Source organism: Ixodes scapularis, unplaced genomic scaffold, assembly GCF_016920785.2.
Source record: "Ixodes scapularis isolate PalLabHiFi unplaced genomic scaffold, ASM1692078v2 PGA_scaffold4__175_contigs__length_147842914, whole genome shotgun sequence".
Classification (NCBI taxonomy): domain Eukaryota; kingdom Metazoa; phylum Arthropoda; class Arachnida; order Ixodida; family Ixodidae; genus Ixodes; species Ixodes scapularis.
Window position 1 is genome coordinate 613963 of NW_024609879.1, and position 23143 is coordinate 637105.

At 45.6% G+C, this 23143-nt stretch overlaps 1 protein-coding gene across 2 annotated transcripts; it reads right to left on the reverse strand.

Moving 5' to 3' along the window:
• Positions 1-5889: 5889 nt before the first annotated feature.
• On the reverse strand, positions 5890-21577 carry LOC115321456 (39S ribosomal protein L23, mitochondrial). Of its 2 annotated transcripts, none has more exons than XM_029981677.4 (5): positions 21517-21577; positions 15832-15954; positions 12653-12735; positions 9878-9951; positions 5890-6816 (listed from the first exon to the last, which is right to left on the reverse strand). In XM_029981677.4, the coding sequence occupies exons 1-5, from the start codon at positions 21528-21530 to the stop codon at positions 6652-6654; spliced, it is 459 nt and encodes a 152-aa protein (XP_029837537.2). In that variant the 5' UTR covers positions 21531-21577; the 3' UTR covers positions 5890-6651. The 2 variants fall into 2 exon arrangements, with proteins under 2 accessions (XP_029837537.2, XP_029837536.3); XM_029981676.4 differs by having other exon boundaries at positions 5890-6872.
• Positions 21578-23143: the final 1566 nt, after the last annotated feature.

Below are 23143 nucleotides of genomic sequence, written 5' to 3' on the forward strand. Positions count from 1 at the left end.
CTCCTTTCCTGGCTTCCATGGCCTTTTCTCTCGCCTGCTCCACGTCTGCTTTCGTTCGCTACACCGTCCGAGATGCCTTTGCTCTTCTCCAGTTCCTATTTTTTACATTCCTCTCATTTGCTTTGTGCTTTCTAGCGTTTTTTGTGCCCCTGCTTTTCTTTTCTAAAAAGAAAAGCGAGATTGTGTCGGTGTTCTATTTCGTTTAGCTCATTTTGATGGCGAGGGACGCCCGTTTGAAAGTGAGCACGCAGAAAGCCCACAGTAAACGTAGAGGCACTTGGAATAAGAACACTGCATTGTTTAGAACAACTATGTCAACTTGGTAGCACTGCAAGTCATTTTACCGCTTGTGAATGTTGTGGCTGCATTAACCACTTTGGCGACACCGCAAGGCACGTCAGCGACGCCGCAAGGCACTTCAGCCCTGGTGGACGTGGCTGGACCAAGCTCGATCGCACGGATAAATGCAAAGAATCTGCGAAGGATCTTCGTTGGCGGAGAGACTTGGTGAAAGTTGGAACTCCTCGACGTCAGCTTGATAAGCGAAGACAATCGCTACGGTACGTCAGCGACGCCGCAAGGCACTTCAGCGCTGGTGGACGTGGCTGGACCAAGCTCGATCGCACGGATAAATGCAAAGAATCTGCAGAGGATCTTCGTTGGCGGAGAGACTTGGTGAAAGTTGGAACTCCTCGACGTCAGCTTGATAAGCGAAGACAATCGCTACGGCACGTCAGCGACGCCGCAAGGAACTTCAGCGATGGTGGACGTGGCTGGACCAAGCTCGATCGCACGGATAAATGCAAAGAATCTGCAGAGGATCTTCGTTGGCGGAGAGACTTGGTGAAAGTTGGAACTGCTCGACGTCAGCTTGATAAGCGAAGACAATCGCTACGGCACGTCAGCGACGCCGCAAGGCACTTCAGCGATGGTGGACGTGGCTGGACCAAGCTCGATCGCACGGATAAATGCAAAGAATCTGCGAAGGATCTTCGTTGGCGGAGAGACTTGGTGAAAGTTGGAACTCCTCGACGTCAGCTTGACAAGCGAAGACGACAATCGCTGCCCAAAGTATGTCATGGTGAACGTTAAACTGCGACGAGCAGCAGTATGGTGGTGAAGCTAGTGCTCACTTTTCGTTGCCATGAGTCGCCAGAGCAGCCACGATCACGCTCTTCGAGATCAACATGAGAGCAGTGAAGGTGGCATAGGAAAGGGAGTGACTGCACTCGCAGACTTCTGTGCCACCCTGAACTACTTCTGGCGGGGGTTTCACCACAAGGCATTCAGGGACACATGGGCACCATGGCGCAAGCTTGCCAGGCAGCGGCAAAAAGCCACAGAAGCAGCAAGAGTGCAGGTGGTGAAGATCCTGGACCAGAACTTCCTTAACCCCATTGTAAACGTGGACATCATCTTTAAGGGGACGTGGGAAACTCATGGTCACAACTCTAACATTGCAGTCGGGTGCATACTTGAGCTGTACTCTGGCCTGGTGCTGGATCACGTTGAACTGTCCAGGTACTGTCGTGGCTGCCAGGGGGCACCTGACCCAGATGACGATGGCTGTGCTGACTGGGTTTTTAACCACAAGTACCTCAAGAACATTGGCCGCAACGCTGGACAAATGGAAGCAGAGGCAGCCCCGATCCTGTTAATTCTAGAGGTCTCTGGAGAAGAATGGGCTGAGTTACACAACCATTGTTTCCGACGGAGACAGCCGCACCTTCCATGTTTTGACGCAGGAGCCCTCCTGTGTCAAAGCAGGAGGGCTCCTGCGCCCCAAGATTATGGCTGCCTCAAGATCGAGGACTGTCTGAACCATGTGCACAAGCGGATGGGCGCAGCTCTTTGCCCCTTAGTAGAGAAGTGGACAAAGGGGGAATTTTTTTTGGAGGAAAAGGGAAGCTGACCCGGGACAAGATTAAAAAAATCGCAAACTACTATAGATACGCATTGAGGACCCACAGGCACGACAAGGGTGAAAAAGACTGTGCAGGCAACTTTGTTGCGCTTGACGTCGAGAGACAAAGCCCCGGAGCCCAGCCAGTGTCCTCAAGGTGACAATTCCTGGTGCTCCTACAACCGCACCCTGGCCAACCACGAGGAGCCACCAAGACACAAGGACCCTCTACCAGGCTTCATTCGCACAGCACTGGAGCCAGTCTTTCAGAGGCTGGGCGACCAGGCTCTACTGGAGCACTGCAGTGATGGCATTACAAAGAACGCCATTGAGAGCCTACACTCGGTGATCTGGAGCCAAAACTCCAAGAGCATGCATGACTCTCTGCTGGCTGTGGAAAGGGCTGTCGCTGAAGCAGTCCCTCGCTTCAACCAGGGCCTGGTGAAGACCAGCAAGGCGGTAGCAGAGCAGCTCAACTACAGCACTGGGAGCTGTCCGACACGCAAGAGCCTCGAGATAAGACAGAGGCTCAGCAAGGTTGACAAGGCTCACACGGAGAGTCAGAAAATGAAGATGATGGCCAAGAGGCACAAGCCCAATATTACCCAGGACTACTGCCCAAGACTCGCGTAAACCAACACTCGCACCCGAAATACTCCAACATGATTTCCTGTACTTTTTTCTTTTCAATTGCCATTGTTCGACTGAAATTTCGAAAACATTGGCGTAAGCGATTTTTAGAAAACTTCCTATTTTTGTGTTAAACAATAACCAGATTGCATCCTAAAGCTTTCTTTTTTTCTGCAAATTAGTAGTAAAGGTTCTAACATAAAAGGAACTTGAATTGCGATTTTCTCAGCTTTGTCTTTTTTATAAGGTGCCATTTTCTTACAGATGTTTATATAATGTTTGCATAAATGAATGCCAGTGAACTGGTATTGTTCTCAGCAACAACTGAACTGCATCCTTAAAGCTTTCATTTTTATTTCATAGTCAATAGATTAAAAGTAATTACTTAAAGGTTACTAATTACAGGCAGATTTTCTTTGCTCTCAGGTCTGCGATTTATTTGCAGCAAAAAACACTATAAAGATTTTATTAGCTTTAGGATGTATGGTGGACCCTTGCAACACTGCACACTGTAAAACAAAAAAAAAAAAAAAAAATCTAATGAGAAATAATGATTTGCAAGAAATAACCTAATTAGACATTTTGCTATAACCTCTGTTCTAAAGGAGATGTGTGAAATATTCCAGATATGAAATCGCAATAAAAAAGTATATCTGCGCTCCAATGTTTAAAAAAAAGGTCGATAAATAAAAAAATAATTTAAAGACCCGCGTTGCCCCCTAATGATATGCGCAGTGCAACAGAAAATAAGAGACCCAATAAAACAATTATAATATTGTACGCGCAAAGTTTCTTCAATCGTTCATTCTTCCAGAAAGAATATCCACCAGGTAGTTATTGTTGGTGAAATAAGTTGTAAAACGAAGATAAATATAAAGATGAACAGTTCCGCAATAGCTCTATTCGAGCAAACCGTCCCACCATTGAAAAGTTTGCAATGTTCTATGAAGAAATAAAATGCACCTACAGGGGTGCTGAAAGAAGCAACACTGCAGGCGCTCACTCCATACTTGCACGAAGTTGTCACGAATCCTTGAAACGAACAGTGCACACCGTAAAGAATGCTTTACGAGACTGGTGATGATGCACCCTTGTATCCCAACAAAGTGTGCCTCACTCAAACGCTCGGCCAGTGCGCGGAAGGAGTCGAAGCAAAACAAACAAAAAGTCAACATTTCTTGACTTGGTGACGTGATGGCGAGATCGAGGGTGAGAACCACTTGTGAGTGAGGTCAGTGAATGAGTTAGATGAGGGGACATGAGTTTTGCGAGTTCATGAGTTTGGTGAGAGACGTGAGTGAGCGGTGAGGGGGCACGAGTTCAGCGAGTTCAGTGAGGAGCACGTGTTTGGTGGCGGTGAGAGTTCATGAGTTCTGTAAGGGGCACAAGTTTGGCAAGTAGCACAAGTTCAAGAGTTCAGTGAGGAGCGTGAGTTCAGTGAGGGGCGGGAATTTGATGAGGGGCGCAAGTTCGGTGAGGGGCGCGAGTTTGGCGAGTGCATGAGTTCAGTGAGGGGCGTGAGTTGTAACTGCAGAGTTAAAAGAATCGAACTCGTGGTATTATTCATACTGATCGACAACGTTCAGACTTTATGTGGAAAAATATTAATGAAGTTCTGAATCGTAATAGCTAGGGCCAAAAATTATTGGTGAGCTAAGTAAGCTCGTCTGAAGGAACATTTTAATGACCACTTTGTAAATGTAGTATTTAGGCCTCGTAGTGACAGTGCTTTACATGTGTTTGTCACATCGATGAGAGTATTTTTCTCAAACGTGCAAAAAAGCGATAGGTTTTCAATATTTTTAGGGGACTCAAAGTAGCAAGAGCAGCAACATTAATGATTTCCAAATCAAATTTGGGGGTTTTACGTGCCAAACCTACGACGGGCATCTGGCACGCACCAGCGGAGGACTGGGGATTAATTTCGACCACCTGGGGATCTTTTGAAATGCAACCGAAAGCTCGGTTCCACGGCGCCTTCTCCGCTATAAGCCTCCGTCATATTGCGGGCACTTCGGTCGGGATTTGAACAGTGATTTCCAAATTAAATTGATGAAGTTTGTAATGGATATTATTCCACGAAACTTGGCGTATATATATAGCAAAATATGGAACTAGCAAAAGTATGTTATTTTTAAGGGGGTGATAAAAACATGCTGAACAATTGAATCCAATTACCGAAGCGGCGAGAGTATAGTGGAGGAGGGAAAGGAGGCCTCGGACCCTTCTTTGTGTCCCCCTTGAGCTCGTTGCTCCAAATTTGGACAAAAATTGCTTTCCCCTCTCTGTGGCTATCCTCTTTCCACTTTAGTGACCTCCTCTCCAGCCCTGCTCAACTGGAAAGGGGTGCCACTCTACTCTCAAATATCTCTTCTTCCCACGTTTTCTAAAAGGCTCAAAAAAAAATAATCTTACCGAGTTTCAATCTGGTTGGCTTCACTATAAAAAATTTAAAGGCAACTTTATTCATTTCAGCAAAGCTTTTTTTAGTCACGAAACCTTACTTGCCAGGCTAAGTAAATATGGTGTTTGCGGCATATCAGTAATGCTCTTGAACTCTTACTTAAAGGCCAACGACCAGACTCGAGATTCTCAGAAGATCCTCCTCACCTTGGGGGAGGAGGAAACAGGCAACGGTGGACAGGGTAGAAGGGGGAGAAGAGGAAGCGAGGGAGAAGTGGAAAGTGCGAACTGGTCGTCGGTCTTTAAATGATTGCCAGCAGTGCATAAGCATGGGTGGACAACATTCCTCGGTTTTTGAGTATTGTATGTGGCATTCTTGGTCCTCTTTTGTTTAATAGTTATATAAATGATATAGTAAATATTGACAAGCTCGGTTTATAATTTATGTGGATGACACCAGCCTATATTTGTCTGATGGCAATGCGGACGTGCTCATCAGGATGGCATATATCGTCTTAAATAAATTTTTAAGTGGTCAGAAGTCAGTTACTGCATTAAAACCCAAAAGCAATTCAATATAGACCAGCTAATAAAGTGGTGCATTTCTAAAGTCCCCTAAAAATCGGAACGACGCCAATTAGGGCAGCAACTGAAAATGCTGAGGATATCTTTTCGGAGCACATCGTGGAACTTTCATATTGAATATTTAATTTTAAAGCTTTCTGAACTTGTGGTTGCCAGGGGCTGCAGCTTCGTACCAGTTTAAGCTTAAAATTTATTATGCCCCGTTTAATGCACACTTAGACTATTGCCATCTGGTTTGGGCAAAAACTATGATAACAAACTTAAGTAGCTTTATAGTACTTCAAAAGAAAATGTTGCATTGTGTTGGAAATGCCCTGTACGTAATCAGAAGCTTCATTTTCTAGATACAAATTGATTGGCATTGAAAATGTGTATGATTATTGTCTACTTTATTCCATTTGTATTTCATCTACAGCACTTATAAATACATTCTATTCAACTTCCGAAGTACGAGAGCATCATGAATACTCGTCTGCAAATTATTGTTTACAATCCTTCCTCGACAACATCTCGACAGTTCTAAATAAATGATTTTTTATTGAGATGTATTTCTAATTTGAAGAGCCGATTTACCCTGACATTTCATCAAGGCTGCTGAATATAATAATATTTATTTTCGGCTCAGGAAAGCCAAGATGCAGCACAAAGGCTGGTGCCCATAATAATGTAGGCCTGCTATGCTGATGAAGCTAGGTGATATACGATACTATACATAGACATCAGGTGTTTACTGCTTCTTTCTCGCAACAAAACAAATCGAGAGGAATCAAAAAAAAATTTTTTTTTTTTCCTTTTAGAAATTAGTGCAAAGAAACAACAGTTCCCCGGTTTGTACACCTTTATCTCAACTACGATGTAAGCAAAGTTCTAAGCACACATAGAAAAAATAATTCTGCCCTAATGTTTTGATGCAGTATTTACGTCGCGAGACAGGTTTTGAGTTAGGGTCAGAACCGAAACTAACTTGTACTCTAAGGTCGACACCTCAAACTGGGAGTTGGTTTTAGTTCAGCTCCAAAGTTGAAAGGTGTCTGGAGACGCAAAGGCTGCGCTAAAGAATGTCTCGTTTCTTTCGGGCAAGTCAGAGTTGTCCCGATTTCCATTGGGGCACTTGGACGAACTCTTCCAACTCAGAGGCCGAACCAGGAGGGCAGGTCCCGCCGGTGGGGGTCGGCGCGGGTGTGCTGCTGCTTGAACTTCTTGAGCTCGTCCGCCTGCTTGAGGACGCTCCTCTCCTGCTCCCGGACCTTCTCCTCGGGGTACACGTCCGGGAACTCAAACGTCTGCCCCTGGGGCTGGAGAAACACACCAGTGTCGGGGACCTCCGGGGCCAGCTCTTCCAAGCCACAGTCTGGCAGAGAAGGAGAAGCGCCTACGTGCTAATCCTTCTCCGTGCTTCTAAACACATGGGGCACGCTTTTTGGCGGCCTCGTGCTACCATGCGCACGTCAGACCAACCGGAGAAATGACATTAGGATCGGTGACACAATGAGTACCGTAACCGCCTTTAAATTCTCCGAGCTGGATAAAACTAGAAAATTCCACGCCCCCTTTTTACTACGGCTCTTCGGCTGAAATGGCTTTTTTATATGGAACTTTGCCTGGCCTGGCCAGCCCTGTTCTAAACTGTGCGGTATCGATTCAAATACCGGCATACTCCATCCGTTTTTCCGTGTGTATGTGTTTCTCTTTCCATATACATTTCTATACATATTAGGCAGTTGAAGATATTGAAAAAAGTTTTTAATATAGCCCTTGAGAGTATAGGCGTAATCCATTTGACTTTTTAATTGAATGTTTTTTTTTTATGATGTAGGATATTTCCTGTTTTTTCCGAATTTTGTCGCTATGGCTATTGGCGACTCGAGGGAAATCGAGAGAAGATCCTTCCAACTGTCACCTGCTTTCGCTGCTTGGTTCTCATAGGCGGCACGGCGTTACGGGCCTGTTTATTAAGATAAACCGAACATTCACGATTAATCGGTGCCGCAACAGAATAAGGTATTAACCAGGACGTGGAAACATCCGAGTGCCGCGCAATTTTCCTCATCCACGAGATGAATAACAATGCCATTACGGAAAACATGTTCCCGCGCAAAAAATACAGCGTTAATTGAAAAGGAGATCGCAACTTTCTTCACTTAAAATATCAGCCAATTCAAGCGTCATACGCACATTATTAAGTTTGATTACGATGGTGCAATGATAGGCACAAGAACCGGTTCTCACGCCTGCCAGGTAATTTTGGTCGTGTTAATGAGTCGAGCAAAACGTCAATATTGTGGAAACATTATCGAAACTTCATTCAGCTTCAATTTTAATGTGCAGAAACGCAAGAATTCAACGTAGGTTTCCTATCAATAATATCCTAAAAGCACATTAATTCGGTAAAATTACTATCATTATCCCACAGAGGCACAAATTGGGTATTTCCCTCAAATCGAAAAATTCGCATTGTAGCATAAATACTGGGGGAAAAACATTGTCATTTTTCTCTACACGTAGCACATTCTTACAAACAGCGCGCCACGTCTTCCTTTTGCACACTGCACTCCTGCGGTGACATTGAGCTCCCCCACTGCACAGGTGCGGCATGTCCGACGTACATGTCCGACGTGTACGCGCAAGCGTGTCAGTTCTTGTTAATTCTACGTCGAATTTTTGGACTCCCATAGCAGTGTGGCTATTAGGATGAAATGACATTGCATTTCAATTCTCGGGACCTGCGCTTCACCACACTGAGAACCTGCTTAGCCCGATGGCATGTCGGTCATTGGGGCTGCCTCGAGTTTCTGCAGCTCAAAACAAAACCTAGATGTAGAACTCTATGCGGGGTTCACCTGCTTCTTTTGCAAGGGTTGTGGTGACATCAGAACGCCAAGCTCTCATTGGTTCTGATTCAAGGATAGTGGGTAGACCTCAGGGCTTTGAAGTCTACCTTTCAATCGGAGCTCTCTGACATCACCGCAACTCCTGCGCAAGGAGCAGACGACTTGCTCTCCTTATAGGTTCTGTGGAGCTTTTTGTTGTCAAAATGGTCAAAAAGGCTACCAAAAAAATTCATATAATCCTAATTTTTTTGGCACTCGTTTTTTTTCTTAGGTTCATTTTTTAAGAAAATAATGTGTCTGACAAATAAACTTTTGCATTTGAGTCTGCTTTAATGTTTGCATTACTCAAGAGCCCACTTATACAGCTTTAGTTCTATGTATGCCCCCATATTGTAAACCTTTCCTTGGGAAAACAGGAGCATCAAAGAGACCCACAAAAGAGGCACTTTTCTTCTGGTCAGAAGAGAAGTCGGCTGAGTGGGATGCGCTTGACTCAATCCAGTGAGGACACTACCAGTCGTCAGCGTGTTTGCACCTTGCATACACTGGTGAAAGACACGCTCTAAAGTCCAACTTTGGCTTCTTGGACGCTCCTCTGGCACCCTTGAGTGACAGACGAGAATCACCAGCCACCCCTTAATAGGGTGGGATAAATCTCTAAACTACCTTCTGCGATAGTGTATTTATAGATGCTTAGAACTCAAGTTATGAGTTCTAAGCATCTTAAAGAACCAAACATCACATTCATGCGTGGCCCATTTCTCTATTAAAATCGGTATCAAAAGATTGACACCAGATGGCGCCACTGGACCCTCTGGTGTCTGCGATAGTTACGAGGTAATTTATCCTTTCATGCCCATTTTAATAGAGAAATCGGCCACGCACGAATGCAATGTTTGGATTTTTAGGATGCTTAGAGCCCATAGATTGAGTTGCGACCATAAATAGGCTATTGCACAAGGTGTTCAGGGCCCCTTTTATCTTAGAAACTATGAATGCTCAATTCAATGTCGACCTTTGTAGCATGGGCTACACTGGCCGAAGTTGAGCAGTTTCACGTGGCTCGCATAATGAGACAAGCTCTGTGCTGCGCATGCGCGAGGAGCAGTGACGTCACACGGCACACAGCTGGCGCACCGGAACCGCTGCGCCCGCCTGGCCGGTCTGCGCATTCCAGAGTGACGTCATAGTCGCGGCAGACGCACTGGTGCCATCGCGTGCCCAGCCGTGCGCCTCCGTTGCGCAGTAGCCAAGTCTGACACTGCCAAAGGCATCTGTTCTCACCGAGTACATACAAATATTTTATTGCCTTTTTGGAGCCCTTCTGGACGATACAGATATTTTGTGCAACCCCGAGAGCTTCGCATCATCGAGATTCTACGGTATCGTAATTCAGCGCACGAAGGTTCTGCAGGCAGCTCAACTCTCTTTCTACGGTTCTTGAGGTGAAAACAAGTAGAGAGGCCGGTTCAATAATAGCTGCACAGCCCTGATGCAAGAAGCAGTGCATAGAAAATGTGCTCACCAAGGTGACGAAAGCCACTCTGTAGTCGTTCTCTTTGATGAGGTAGCCCTTCCCCTCCGCCCTCTTGATTTTGCCTGCAGCACGTGGCAGAGAGATTTAAATTATCTGTTTATTCATTTCATTACCCAATGGAGCTTAGAGGCATTACAAAGGGGAGAGGATAAAAAGAAGCCATAGGGTATAAACAATTCTAGGATAAACACAAGCATTAGCAGAAATGTTCGGTTATTGCAATTTTCAATGTATCGAGCGATGGTATGGATACTAAAGATGCAGGAAGGCAGTTCCACTTGTATCACCAATTCGTTTCTCTTTTTTTAGTGGGCGATAGAAAACCATCTTTAGGTCTTTCTTTCACTGACTCAACTGTCTTCGATACGCATAAAGAAAAGACCATACACACCGCTGGTTTGTAAGGTTTTTTCTTTATGCATACTTACGTTCATTCTAGTTCGGCTGGCCTTACCTGAAGTACAAGCCAGCTAATATTACGATCTAATTCCGTCTATATATTTAACAAACTGGCCAGCAAACTTTGAAAGGAGCCAAGTCGCCGAAATCTGCTAACTTTAGCGTGCGACGTGAGGCACAATCAACAGCGCACTCAGCAACACGGAGTTTGAGCAGCCAACCACTACGTCAGAAGCATGTCTACATTCTTACGTTTTGTTTGTTTTCACTTTTAGGAGCAAAGTTGAACAATGACATCATGAGCTTCTCCTCTCGGTGTTGGCTTAACGGTGTCCACGTGATCACCATAACCCGGATGCGCTAGTTTGTGCTGCCCTGCGTGCCTCTCGGAGCCGAGAGCTGGGAGTAGTCTGTTTCGTCCCGCCGCTGTTGTAGTTTGAGAACGACGTCTTGTTCATGGTACGGGTGCGGGCCGCATCTCCGATGCCCAGCTGCGATGCCTGACGAAAGATTCATAGGCTCACGATGTTGTGTTGCCTGCCTGCTCGAATTACCAGTTGACCAGCCCGGGAGTTGTCTCTCACAAGTTTCAACACGACAGTGCGCCTCTGAATGTATGGACGGACATCCCGTGCTGGTGGAACTCCAGGAAGCCGTTGCCGCCAAATTGCGGAACAACGGTCTGTTCCGACTGCTTGTGCCATAACACTAACTAATTTTCTGTTACCAGCTAAATACAGAAACGTGCGTGAAAAGATCAGTTGCGCTGTGAAGCCAAACGAATGTGCACTGGAGCATACTTATCACTGCATTCACGATTTCCGCTGACTATTTCGCTATTGACCATAAACGTGTAGTCTGCCGTACAGCTTCATAAAGGTACACAATTCAGGCTACTAAAGCAGGAGACACATGCACGGTCAAACGACTACCGCGTCGGTTGCACTACGCGCCGGAGGTTTCCCTGTGTACGAGCATAACGTCTCGCACCTGCACAAACCAACGCGAAGACTCGGCCATTTTCGGTAAAATAAATGTAAAAAGGGAGTTCTATGTGCCACACCTACGAAGGGCATCTGGCACAGCCAAGCGGAGGCCTGCTGATTAGTTTGGACCACCTGGGGATCTTGTGACGTGTAACCGAGATCTTGGTTGCACGGCGCCTTCGCTGCAGTGAGCGTGCGTCACATTGTGGGCACCTCCATCGAAATTGCAACTCGAAGCGCAAGCTGGGGCCGCAGTGTCATCGTGGTGCAGACGTCAATGGATATTGTAACAAGCTACACTGGCGAAAATTGCGGAGCCGACGACACTTGCACTTTGCTCTACGTTGACCCGCCGTTGCATAGAGGATCACGTGACCTTTCGGACCATGTGGGTCGACGTGACGTGGATATGACGACACGAGATCAATGTTGCCCGTCTCAACCGAAGTTTCGGTATCTGCTGATGTTTAAACTAAGATTACAGAAATAATATTCCACATTTTGCGAGTCTGAAGATGAAGGGTTGTTTAGTAGTGCTTTTGGAAAATGGAATCAAATGTAAGCCTAAAATTTTTGGAATTGAGCGGAGTTGCCCTTTCAATGAGAATATGCAACCTGCATCATATTTTGATTTCGTCATCTGCCGAGCCAGGTACATAAGCCCTGCCCCCCCGAGGTTTCTGGAGGGTCGTTTTTGTATTTTAGAAAACATATACTGTAACCAATTTAATTTTCGCAAGGACCTAATTTTCGAGAATCACCTACAATTCACGAAAAATAGGTCCCGCAAACAATTCCGGTGAAATGTAAACACATTGAAATTTATTAAGATCATACCGCGCCGCAAAAATTAGAACCCGCGAATTATTCCAAAACTTCATCTTTGACCTAAATCGCGAGATTTTGAGCCCACGAAAAAGAGTTGTTTACAGTATATTACAAAAATGTTCTAAAAGATAAGACAATTTGCAATTTAAAACACTCCTGCTTAGCATAACACAGACACCAACAGAAGTGCGGAGGTTTTGTCATACGTATATACACTGTTTCATACTTAGCGTGCAACGCTGTCAAAGCTACTGGCGCGAGCACGTGGTTTCATCTATAGTTTTGTTTGCGCGAGAATGTGTGCAAATGATCAATGAGATCAAGCCCCATGCACGCACCAGTAGTTTTGACAGCGTTGCACGCTAAGTATGAAACAGAGTATATGTCGCATCCTTACTTTTGTTGGTGTCTGTGCAATGTTAAGCCAGAGTCTGTGATCCACACAAATCCAAATCCACCGATGGCAGTGGCACACTTGGCGGGAGAGAAACTCTGTGTACAGCTGCCTTCCAAACAGGGCCGGAGAAGAGGGAAGGGAGAACCTGCGTACCCAGCATGACGAATGTCTGGACCTGCGCCACGGGCACCTTGTAGATCTTTTCCAGGTAGTTCTTCACGTCATACTTGGTCATTCTGCGAGACGAAAGAAGGACCAAGAAGACTCTTGCATGCTGGGATCCAACGAAGAGCATAGTGATAGTAGTGAGAGTATTTTATTGCACTTAAAGGTTTGTGGGGCCGCTCGGTGTGTAGGTGAGGAGGGAAAGGCATGCGCCCATACATATATTGTGCCCCTTTCACCAACCGGACGGCGCTATGAGGAAGACTAGTCTAGACAAAAAAAAAGAAAGGTAAACACACACACACACGCACATGTGCACACGTACACACACACACACGCGCGCGGGCGGGGGGGGCGGGGGAGGACAGTAATCAGCTTTGATAACTGTTCTCGCAATAAGTGGTTGTAGCAAACGAGAAGTGTCCACATTGACACTTTCACATTCCATGAAAGCATGAACAGAAACTTTAGCCTGGCCCATTCGCGGCATACATACAGGGGTGGGAGCTTGAGCTGTTCCAGCATACATGAGACTGAGTACCATTGACTATAGCGGGATAAGATAAAACAAATTTTTTTCCAATTTATCAATTTGGTTTTTGTGGTACAGGTTTCATACCATGCAAGCATATTTCAAAGTTGGTATTATAAGAGTTGCATAAGCTGCTAGATTCACCTGACTAGTGGTACGCTTTAAATTTCGCTTTGAAGAGGTACAGAATCGAAACTTGAAATATCCCCGGAACACTTTGAAACGAATAAAATATTCTCCATGATATCCATAAATGATAATCAGACGCTCGTATTTTCGACGGATGGCTATATTTTTCGTTCCAACCGAAGGATTCCGGCGAGAGCTTTAAAATCAGTCATCAAGGCGGTGCGATGCGCATCGGGATATTTGCCCGCGACGTCAGGCTCGCAACATTGCAGGCCCATGAACGGCCAAGGGTACCGTAATTTCGATCGTCGTCACTTGGTGGCTTAAGCTTTATCATAAATGTGTTACAATCCTGCCAAGCAGGAATATTCGAGGTATGCTGTACTAGAACTCAGAGGTGTGCCAAGCGCCGCTTGTTCCCAGACGCCTCCATCGGACATGCCGTTGTGCTGCTACTGATGGGTCCGTGGCGTCGCAAATTCCAACGAAGCTCGGCCCCCCCAACTACCAGGCGGTATTAAAAAATTAATTTTAAAATTGCTTTTCTTGCATTTACAGACGAAAGACTCGTTTTTGTGAGCTGCTGTTATAAAATCATCTATGCAAAGAAATAGATGCTAAAATTTCCCTCCTGTACACCTTTATGAACCATAACTTTTTTTCTAGCCGTATTGCACAAATTATTGATGTGGCGTTTCCCCGTTAAATCTGCCGACATTCTAACTCCCAAGTACTAACACGCTTCCAAAAGAGATTTTTAATTTTTTTTAATATTATGGCGTTAGAAGACTAAGCGATAAATATTTTGCTCCAGTCACATATTTTTAGTTAAGTCAAAACACGCAACTGCTCGAGACCGAAATACGAGCATGGAGTTACTGGCCACGACAGACACGTGGAGAGAGTTGCCAAAAATCGTGTAACTACACCCAACCGTTTTTGTTTCATTTTTAATTTTTATGGCTGTGCAAAGTGAATAGAAAATGTGCAAGAGTCAAGCACTTCATGCTCGACGTTTGCGCATTTTTTAAGTTTTTAGCAATTCGTGTTCATAAGAGGAGTGATGACTTTAGCCAGAAGGGGTGACGACTATGCGACTTCATGAAAATCAGCTTGGTGCTCGGGCGTGTCGTACGAACTAAATTCTAATTGTTTTGGTCGGTAAACGATTTCTCTTTCGAAGCTAGACAGATTTGCCAGCACTGCAAATGACAGTTCCGAAGTAGAGGCCCCACGCCCGTCGTCACCGCTTAATCCAATTTGTCCAGCCGTCCCGCCCGCGTGTTCAGCGATACGACGCCATCTTGAGAATTACACGGTACATGTCCTTCCGGGTATACCGTGCAGCTTTATTTTTTTCAGTCGATATATTGGCAGTTTTTTTAGAAGCCACAATAAATGGGTTTTATATATCCTCCCATTTTTATTACAAAGTGTATGTCTTTGATGACCAACGACTTTGGTTACATTTCATATGTGCGTCTGAACGGCATGCGACCGCGAAGAAGAGACACAGCTTGATTCAAACCGGCCAGTTCTCAATAAACCATTTTAAGGAGAAAAAAAAATTAAAAATTTTGAGCCACAAATTGTGTTTCGGGTAGCTGGGCTCTCACGTCATGTATACAAGTGAAAACCTCAGTGAGCATAAATACCTTGTCAGCGTCCCTTTCAGGTTGTCAGATGATGTATACGGATGTATGTTTTTTTACTCGCGATTCTAACGGACATAGTTTTGTCGGGGTCTACTTTCATTCCCCATCTCTCGTACCATATTTGTACCGAGTCAACCGACAAATTTTAATCATCATGATTTAAAGGGCATTCTACTTTAAAGCGTTTAGCAATACGTCGTCTGCGAACATTCTCACCGTGACACTGGAGGTTACTTTGTCGGTGATATCGTCAATATAACATAAAAATAAAACAGGGCCCAAGACAGGGCCCTGTCGGACTCCCAACAGAACTCTCCAAGTTGCTGACACATTTCCATATATAGTTACAAACAACTACGTCCTTATTACCACAGTACGGAATTAGTTTTCCTACAAGTCCATCATGATAAAAGGAAAATCTAGGCAAACCCAATTAATTTGCCCTCTTTCAATCGAAGAAAAATCATCAAGCGTTTCTATTACCTGCGTCACTGTTGCAAGACCACGTCAAAACCCATAATGATGAACAACCTGGGCTGGCATGCTTCGCCTTTCTTTTCTTATATTTGCTTCGACTCATTATTCTTTCCCATCTAAGGCATCGCTAACTGTGTGCATGATTTGTCGGTGAAGTGACAATTATAGCGTACGCAATTTTCGGTGTCTGTTCCCACTTCATTTTTTCCGGTACCGGCGGTACTCGTAAAATAAAAGTAAATATGTACGACGCAGAACGATGCTACGGTGTGGTCGCTCGATGTCGCCGCCGCGTGCTTTCCGCAAAAGCGAGACGCGACATTCAGTCAAAAACGAGGGTCTACCAGATCTGCCAAGGTCGGGAGATCACGCACTGCAAGGGTACGACGAACTTGACCGTGTTGGGGGGCTGCGGTTTCCCGTGCTTCACCAGCTTCATCCAGAAGTTTGGCAGGAATATCCGCAGCTGGGGATTCCCCTTGACGTACTGCGGGTACCTGGGAAAAAAGCCACACGCCCTTTGGGCCCCGCGGTTCTCCGAGCGAGTGCTTCGAGCTCGAGCAGAGCTAACCCGCAGTTACGCACAGCAAGGGCCACCGCCCGGCGGCCTTTTCACGACCCCAACCCACAAGGGGCTTGCACGGGCCGTTCTCGACCTCAAATTAGCGCAAATAAGCCTGTCAACGCCGTGTCACGCAACTTTTCGCAAATGTGTATTTAGGCAGTGCACCGATCATACTCCACATTCCCGAGTGTAGGTTCCCGAGGAAAAAATGTAAGAAACAATGTGAGAAACTCGTTTTTTTTCTACACACTGGAGGAAAAGAGAAGCAAACCGTCAGATTGACGCCACTACTCGCACATGGCACCAGACGGTACAAAAACCTGCTTCTAGAGAAGGCAGATCCAGCTGGACCGACCGTTTGTTTAATTTTTCTCTTGAGGGTAGGAAAACAAACAACTTTTTATTTTTCACTCGACCTCACATAATTTGAGCATGATCGAAGCACCACTTAAAAGACCTTCGTGAAAAGTTCCACGGCACTGTGTTCATTGGATCATTGGATTTACACGATTAATAGTGCTCGAGAACAACCCGTGGGGAAAGGGGGGGGGGGGGGGGAGACGACGTAGTCGGCCCAAAATTTGGCCACCGGCACAGAAGGTAAGAGACCAATCTCGGCAGCCGGTTTGAGTATGCCACCGCTGCAGCAGTGCACCAAGCGAACTTTAGTCTTTCTGCACGTGCAGCAAGCTCGCCGGAGCTGCATGCGTGTAGAGCACAAGACGGCACGAGCCAGCTAACACTGACGGCCGCCTCCTGCTAACCAAGGTTATGGAGGCATCACACATGCGCCTCCTATACACCTTTCCAAGAAACACTCGACCCCAGGGGCAGCAAACCGTTTTCGAGCCCAGTCGCTGGATTAGACGCTATACTCTCACTGGCGTCCCTGCTAACCCTAACTTAGTGGACTGTGATTTCGATAGGCGCAGCCTGCCTAGGCACAGTTTCAAACGCTGCTGGCGGCTAAATTCTCGTCTTTTCCCGCTGTATGTTGTGTTTCATGGTGCATGTATTTTCCCGAGGTCACTGAGAAAGCATTGTACCACATTTGAAAGAAAAAAAAAAAAAGCAATAAAAAACCTATAAACTATTTCTGTTGGGTATGCGCGCAACAGAACAAATGCGACTGGAATGTACAGTTCCGGTTATTTGTGCATTTTTTTTACGATAAGTTTTGACGGCGCCACGCAATTTTCCGCATGTGAAACAACAAAGCGCTTAGTTGTCAAAAATAAATTACAACAGAAGAGAGCTGAAAGGCATGCATTTTTCACGCTCACAAATAATGTGTTTACCGATGGACAAGACACGAACATACAATTTACAAAGTGTTAACATTCAAACAATATATTGTACATACCACACGATGCAGTATTATCTGAAAATAATTTATTTGAGAAAGATCTCAAATAACACAGTCACAGTCGACGACAGTCACTTCTTGACGATCGGATGGAATCCAAGATGACTTCGTTCTCACGTTTTGGGGACAGCTTCCTTTTTCTCACAACAGCACTAACGCAAAGAATGAACGCGACTGACCTGTTTCCCACCCCAACTCAGACAACTATTTTTGGAGATGACTGAGGATTCTACGCAGATTATCTCTGGGAGGGGGGAGAACAATGTTTGCAAAATCGTGTCGAGGGTCGTTCGACGTCCTTCACGTCCTTCGTTTCCCGTGAATGTCGAGCAGAAAAGCTTGAATGGCAGGCACTTACCAGCCTTATTTCTCACAATGGAAGATAACACAAAAACGGTACGCAGCACGCATAAAAAAATTTAAGGGGAAACTTTCAAGAGGGGCGAGAAAATGTTGATTGCAAAACCGCAAAAATGTAGGTAGAGAACTGCGCTGAGCAGGTCTTCACAGTCCAAGAGAGTGGCAGAAAATTTCTAGCTGATAGAGGGCGCGAGAGTTGCACCAGCTGCATCAGCATCGGCAACATGGCGGCGGTCTAGGAGCGTTTTTTGGAAAGGTGTATAGTACTAGGGGTGTCGCGAACCGGCCGCGGTTTGAGTTCGACCAGGTTCGACTTTTTCGAACTTTTAGTGGAAAGTTCGACGAACCTTGTATTGAGGTTCGACTCGTGTGCACATGCGCGACAGGCTGGCCAGTTGGCTTCGGATTGGATGGTAATGGCTAAGAGGTGAATTAAGTGCAGCGCTGATTGGATATTTCAGTTAATACAATACTAAAAATTAAGTTATTAACTTCTTCAGTGATTATAATTAGTTTCTTGTAATCGCAGCTTTTCAAAAAATAAAAAAACCATTTGTATGAAAAAAAAATTCTCCAAACCTAGACATGCTTGTATCAAGGGCTGGCCACACTGTCCACAAAGTTGAACCGGTCGAATCTGGTGGAAAGTTCGAAGGTTCGTCGAACCGGTTCGACTCAGTCGAACCCCAAAAGTTCGACCAAAAAATCTGGTTCGACAAAAGTTTGCGACGTCCCTAATAGTTACACGACGCCCGTCGGCTCCGAGCCACGATGGAGGGAGGGCAAATGGTATCTCTAGCTTTATGTGCGGTGAAGCCACCTAAGCGAGTAGTGAAGCCGACCACCTCCTCCGCGGGAGATCCCACGTTGCTGTGCCGACGGCACACCCATTTAATAACTTGACCGACAGTCTAAAGCTCAAGACCACCTCACGGTTTTGGGCAGAATATTATTTCCTCTTTTTATCATTCACCCGCAAACAAGTCGGCGCCAACGGTAATCGCCAAAGGCCCAAACTGCCTCCGAAGCAGCTGACATTTGCGCTGCACAAGCGCCGCCTGGCAGTGCTCATCTGGAAAAGTGTTCCACATGTTGTTAATACAATATATTTGGAGGAAAACAAACGCAACCTTTGGGGAAGTAGGTTGCTTCCAGTTGGCTATTGTTTTTGTTTGCCTTTGAGAGCCGGCAGTTAATAGCACATACTTTCAAAGTCTCACCACCAAGGAGCAACTGCACTTCCTCCTCAAATTTACACTTACGGGATCGACATTCTTTTCCCAATCCCTTGGATAAAACAAAAAAGCACTTGTCCCTCAAAGGAAATAAAAATCTGCCGAACGTATTGTGGGCGCATCTTCACGACTACCTACTCAAGACGCATGGTCTACCTATCTGAGAATGACTTAAAACCCACGAGACAAACACATTCTATGTAAACGGCGAGGCATCGGCGATGGGCACCTACCTCACCCAGGCGCCCAAGATACGTGCCAAGCTTCCTCGCAGTGATCGCCCAGCCAATCGGTTGTAGCGGCCAATGTTACGAAAGTTTTCATTACGGTTCCTTCAGTATGACGAGAGTTTCTGTAATGCACAATTTTCTAATGTTTTGATTTGCATGCTTCGGTGTTCGAGGTTTCTTTCCCAGAGCACCGTGTCCCCTCACATTTACATGTGCCGTAATGGCCCGGATGGCACCCATCATGGTCAGTAGCACAGCATCCTTGTGTGTGTCCCATCACACCATCTGTCAGCGGCACATCGAAGTAGACTAGCACCGTCTGCTGATCATCCTGAGATCACCCAGGCTCAGCAGCGTCCCTCGACTCAAAATAACCGAAAGAAGTTCACTCGTGACAATGTTTGTGCCAGTGTACATCGACCACTCAAAAGCATGACACAGAGGAAACTCTAGAGCATAGCTCTCACGCAATTGCTCGCTAGAGAACCAACAGTCGTCACGCACCCAGAAAAACATGGCGCGAACACCCTGTACAGTACATCTTCAATAGTAATGTAAATTCTGCATGCTAGTAAAATAAAAACCGATGGCCGCTTGGCGGCGCTACTTGTCCACTCAAGAATGTTGTGAGGTGGAGGATCGAGCCTCTCGTGGAGAAAAGCCGACAGGCCGAACGCTCCTTTATAGAGTTCATTTCACACGCACTGGCACCGTTCGAGTTCTCTCCCAGAATGCATTGAAATCACGGAGTGTCGCACGGAGAACTGGCCTCAAACAAACTTGCCAAATGCATTGAGTACAAACTGATGCTGTCGTCATCTATGTTGTAGAATGAGTACCTCAAACCGAAACTAGCACCTTTCTCTTCAACCTAATGGGTGGGAATGCGAGAGTGCAGTCACTACCTATAAACGTTGGTCGCTGCAACCTGTAGTTTTTGTGTGCGACAACCTCAAGCAACTCGGCTGTCATAGAGATATCTACAGACGGCGTAAATTTCTGCAACCAGCTGAATACAAAGCAGCTGGTTGCAATCTTTCAATTCTTATAACCGTTTATACTGGAGAAAATTGACGATGCTGTCTGTGCAGAAGCTTGATCCGTTTGAACATGGTATTATGCGTGAAGCACCGAAAGGGTACGGCTTAAAACTTGCATGTTGGAATATCCAGCAAAACGTTTGGTGGGACATTCGATTTTGATCGTCGTTACAGGTCGATCAGATTTTAGCCTTGGTGAGGGTGTCGAGAACGAGAGCTTTCTCAAACAAAATACAACGGGGGCAAAATAGCTGACGTAGGTAAATTTTAAACATGATGATGTTGACCAAACCTCGGGTAAAGTCACCATGTTTAGCTTTCTCTGATGCTTACTGGGCAGTCGCAGGTCTCTGCTGGGGGAGCTTTGTCGACAAATGTTAAATTTTTCACCCGCACACGGATGGTGATAGACATCTCGGGGGCCGCTGTTGAGTTTGTTCTGAGCATTTCTTTACACGCCGGTATATTTCAGCGTCTAGCTGTACGGCAACAGAGCGACCAAAAACTTTCAAATAAAGCACGGGTTGTCAATGGCTTCCTTCATGAAATAGCAGACGCTCACAATTCAAGCTCGCGTTTGATTCCTATGCCCGTGGGACACAATTTCTACCAGAAAATCTATTTTTTTTTTTTTTTTTTTTGTACGAACGGATACATCGTAGCAGACGAATCGTTGTCGTCTGCTCCCGCTCGTCGTTGGAGCGAGGCATGACGGGATTGCATTTTGCCACACGCTCGATTTTTCTCGGTGCAGCGCGTGCATTCACGCGTGGGGTGCCGCCGCTGAAACGAAATCGGAGAAAGCAACCACACGTGGAGCGCCGGCCAAAACGAACCCGCTCCACGTTGCGAGTGGGCACGCGTGGACACACAGCGGGGAAGTCTCACGGGTCTTTGAAGTGCATCGCGATTTCCTCCCTCGGATAAGTTCATCCTTTAAAATATGGACCACCTAAGGGCTTTTCTGTACAGTCAGATGAGACTTTTACGGCCCGCTTAAAGTAGGTTTAAGCAACATTTAGACGGGAAATGAGAACGGAGCTGGTGCATCCTCGGGAAGTCGCTCTTCGGGAGAACGTAGCCATGCCGAGGAAAAGCACGCTCGGCATGTTGTACAGCGCTTACAACGTCAGCTCTCCTTGCAAAACAAGTTGTTTCTGGTTTCGCCTAACATCATTACGCCTATCAGGCTAACGAGAACAACCAAATGAATGTTCGAAGATCTTTTAACGTGACCAAAAGTTGGTAGGAACGTTTACTTACAAGCGCGACGACATCTTGCGACTGCGATGCCTTCTGGTGGGGTGGGCCGTGGCACGGTGGTCTCATCCACCCGCGCTACCCTCCGGTGTCTGGTTGGCCCAAGGTTGGCCTCACGAAGTTATTATAATGCATTATAATAACGTACAAATACGTACATTATGATAACCATATATTCGGCCAAATCAATGCCAAATCATAAAAATAATTTTCAAATATTTATTACATAGATGGATGGATAGATGATGTTTTATGCTCTTTGTAACGGGCGGTAACTTGCGTCACCTATCCCCTAAAAAAAAAGAAATGCTTTTTTTCCTCCAAATACCCGATTTCTACATCCCCGCCATGCCTGCCATTATCACCGTGCCGGGGGAGTGAAGCACCAGGCTGTTGGGGATCGGGAGAATACAAAATAAAAAGAAAAGGGGAAAACGCGCCCCACCTTTTTTTCCGGCGTTGTTGGGGTGGAATCCCGGAGAAAAGCTCACCGGAGAAAAGCTCACCGGAGAAAAACTCACCGGAGATAAGCTCACCGGAGAAAAGCTCACCGCAAAACCGGCGGATGCGGAGAAAAGCTCACCGTTCATTGAGCGCATGCTAAGAAAACCTCACCGATTTTTTTTTCTTCTTATATGGAGGTTGTTGGGTCAAGCGAAACATATTTCAATTTATTATCATTAAAATTCGTCATCTTTGTATAAAATAAAATGTCATTTTTTTTTTGTAATATTTTAAGCTTATTGGGTATATTGCTCCCAAATCAATAATTGCAGGTGTGTGTTTTCTGTGGCTTACTCTCCAAGCAACGAAAGCCTGACTGAAAACTTTATGAACTTGAAGAACTTGAAAGCCTAAAAATCTAAACTGTAAATGCCGAAAATCTCAAAGTGCTTGCGCAACAACGCGATGCCTGAAATGATGAAAACCACTGAAACGACGAAGACGGAGTGAAGACCACAAACACGACAGAAGCAAGCTGTTCTCGGAACTAAAGTTTTGTTAGTGAAATTAACAGAAGGAAAACAGCGTAGCCGAAATTGATTACATCAACAAACACCTTCTTATCTATTAGGCACTACACAATATTTGGAGCTGAAACGGTTCACACACCGCTATTCGTATTAGCTCGCGAAGAACAAACCTCTTTATCTGACAGAGCTACCGACGACGCACTGTCAGCTGTCAATAAATTGTTCTTTTTTTACCGCAGTACGATGTTCTGATTTTGTACTTGCGACTTCATTAATATACAGAATGGGTGCTTACTTAGTTCCGAGGAATTAGTGAATATCCCCAATGAACTTCAAGAATATTACAAAAAAAAGGACATATTTTTAATGAAGTGACGAATGCGAATTGTGTTAAATTGACACGTTTGACGAAAAACCCGCTAAGTTAAAAAATTTGGTGAGCTTTTCTCCGCATCTGCCAGTTTTGCGGTGAGCTTTTCTCCGGTGAGCTTTTCTCCGCCGCCCCTTGGGGTGCTTTCCAAAACCGAGACCCACCGAGAGACAGGGTTAAGACTTTGGGCCGGAGCCACGTGGGAGGGACTCCCAATTTTCCTCTGTCCTCCCTGTCTCCAGTTGTGCTAGTTGCTTTTACCAATTTCAGTTTTCCCTAGTCTCCT

Bases quoted from the DNA above. Each gene is read 5' to 3' on its own strand.
- LOC115321456 (XM_029981676.4), bottom strand. The intron at 12,736-15,831 runs GTGCGTGATCTC...TTCGTCTCGCAG, and splicing joins AAGTTCGTCGTACCCTTGCA to AATGACCAAGTATGACGTGA. The intron at 9,952-12,652 runs GTACGCAGGTTC...CACGTGCTGCAG, and splicing joins CCAGACATTCGTCATGCTGG to GCAAAATCAAGAGGGCGGAG.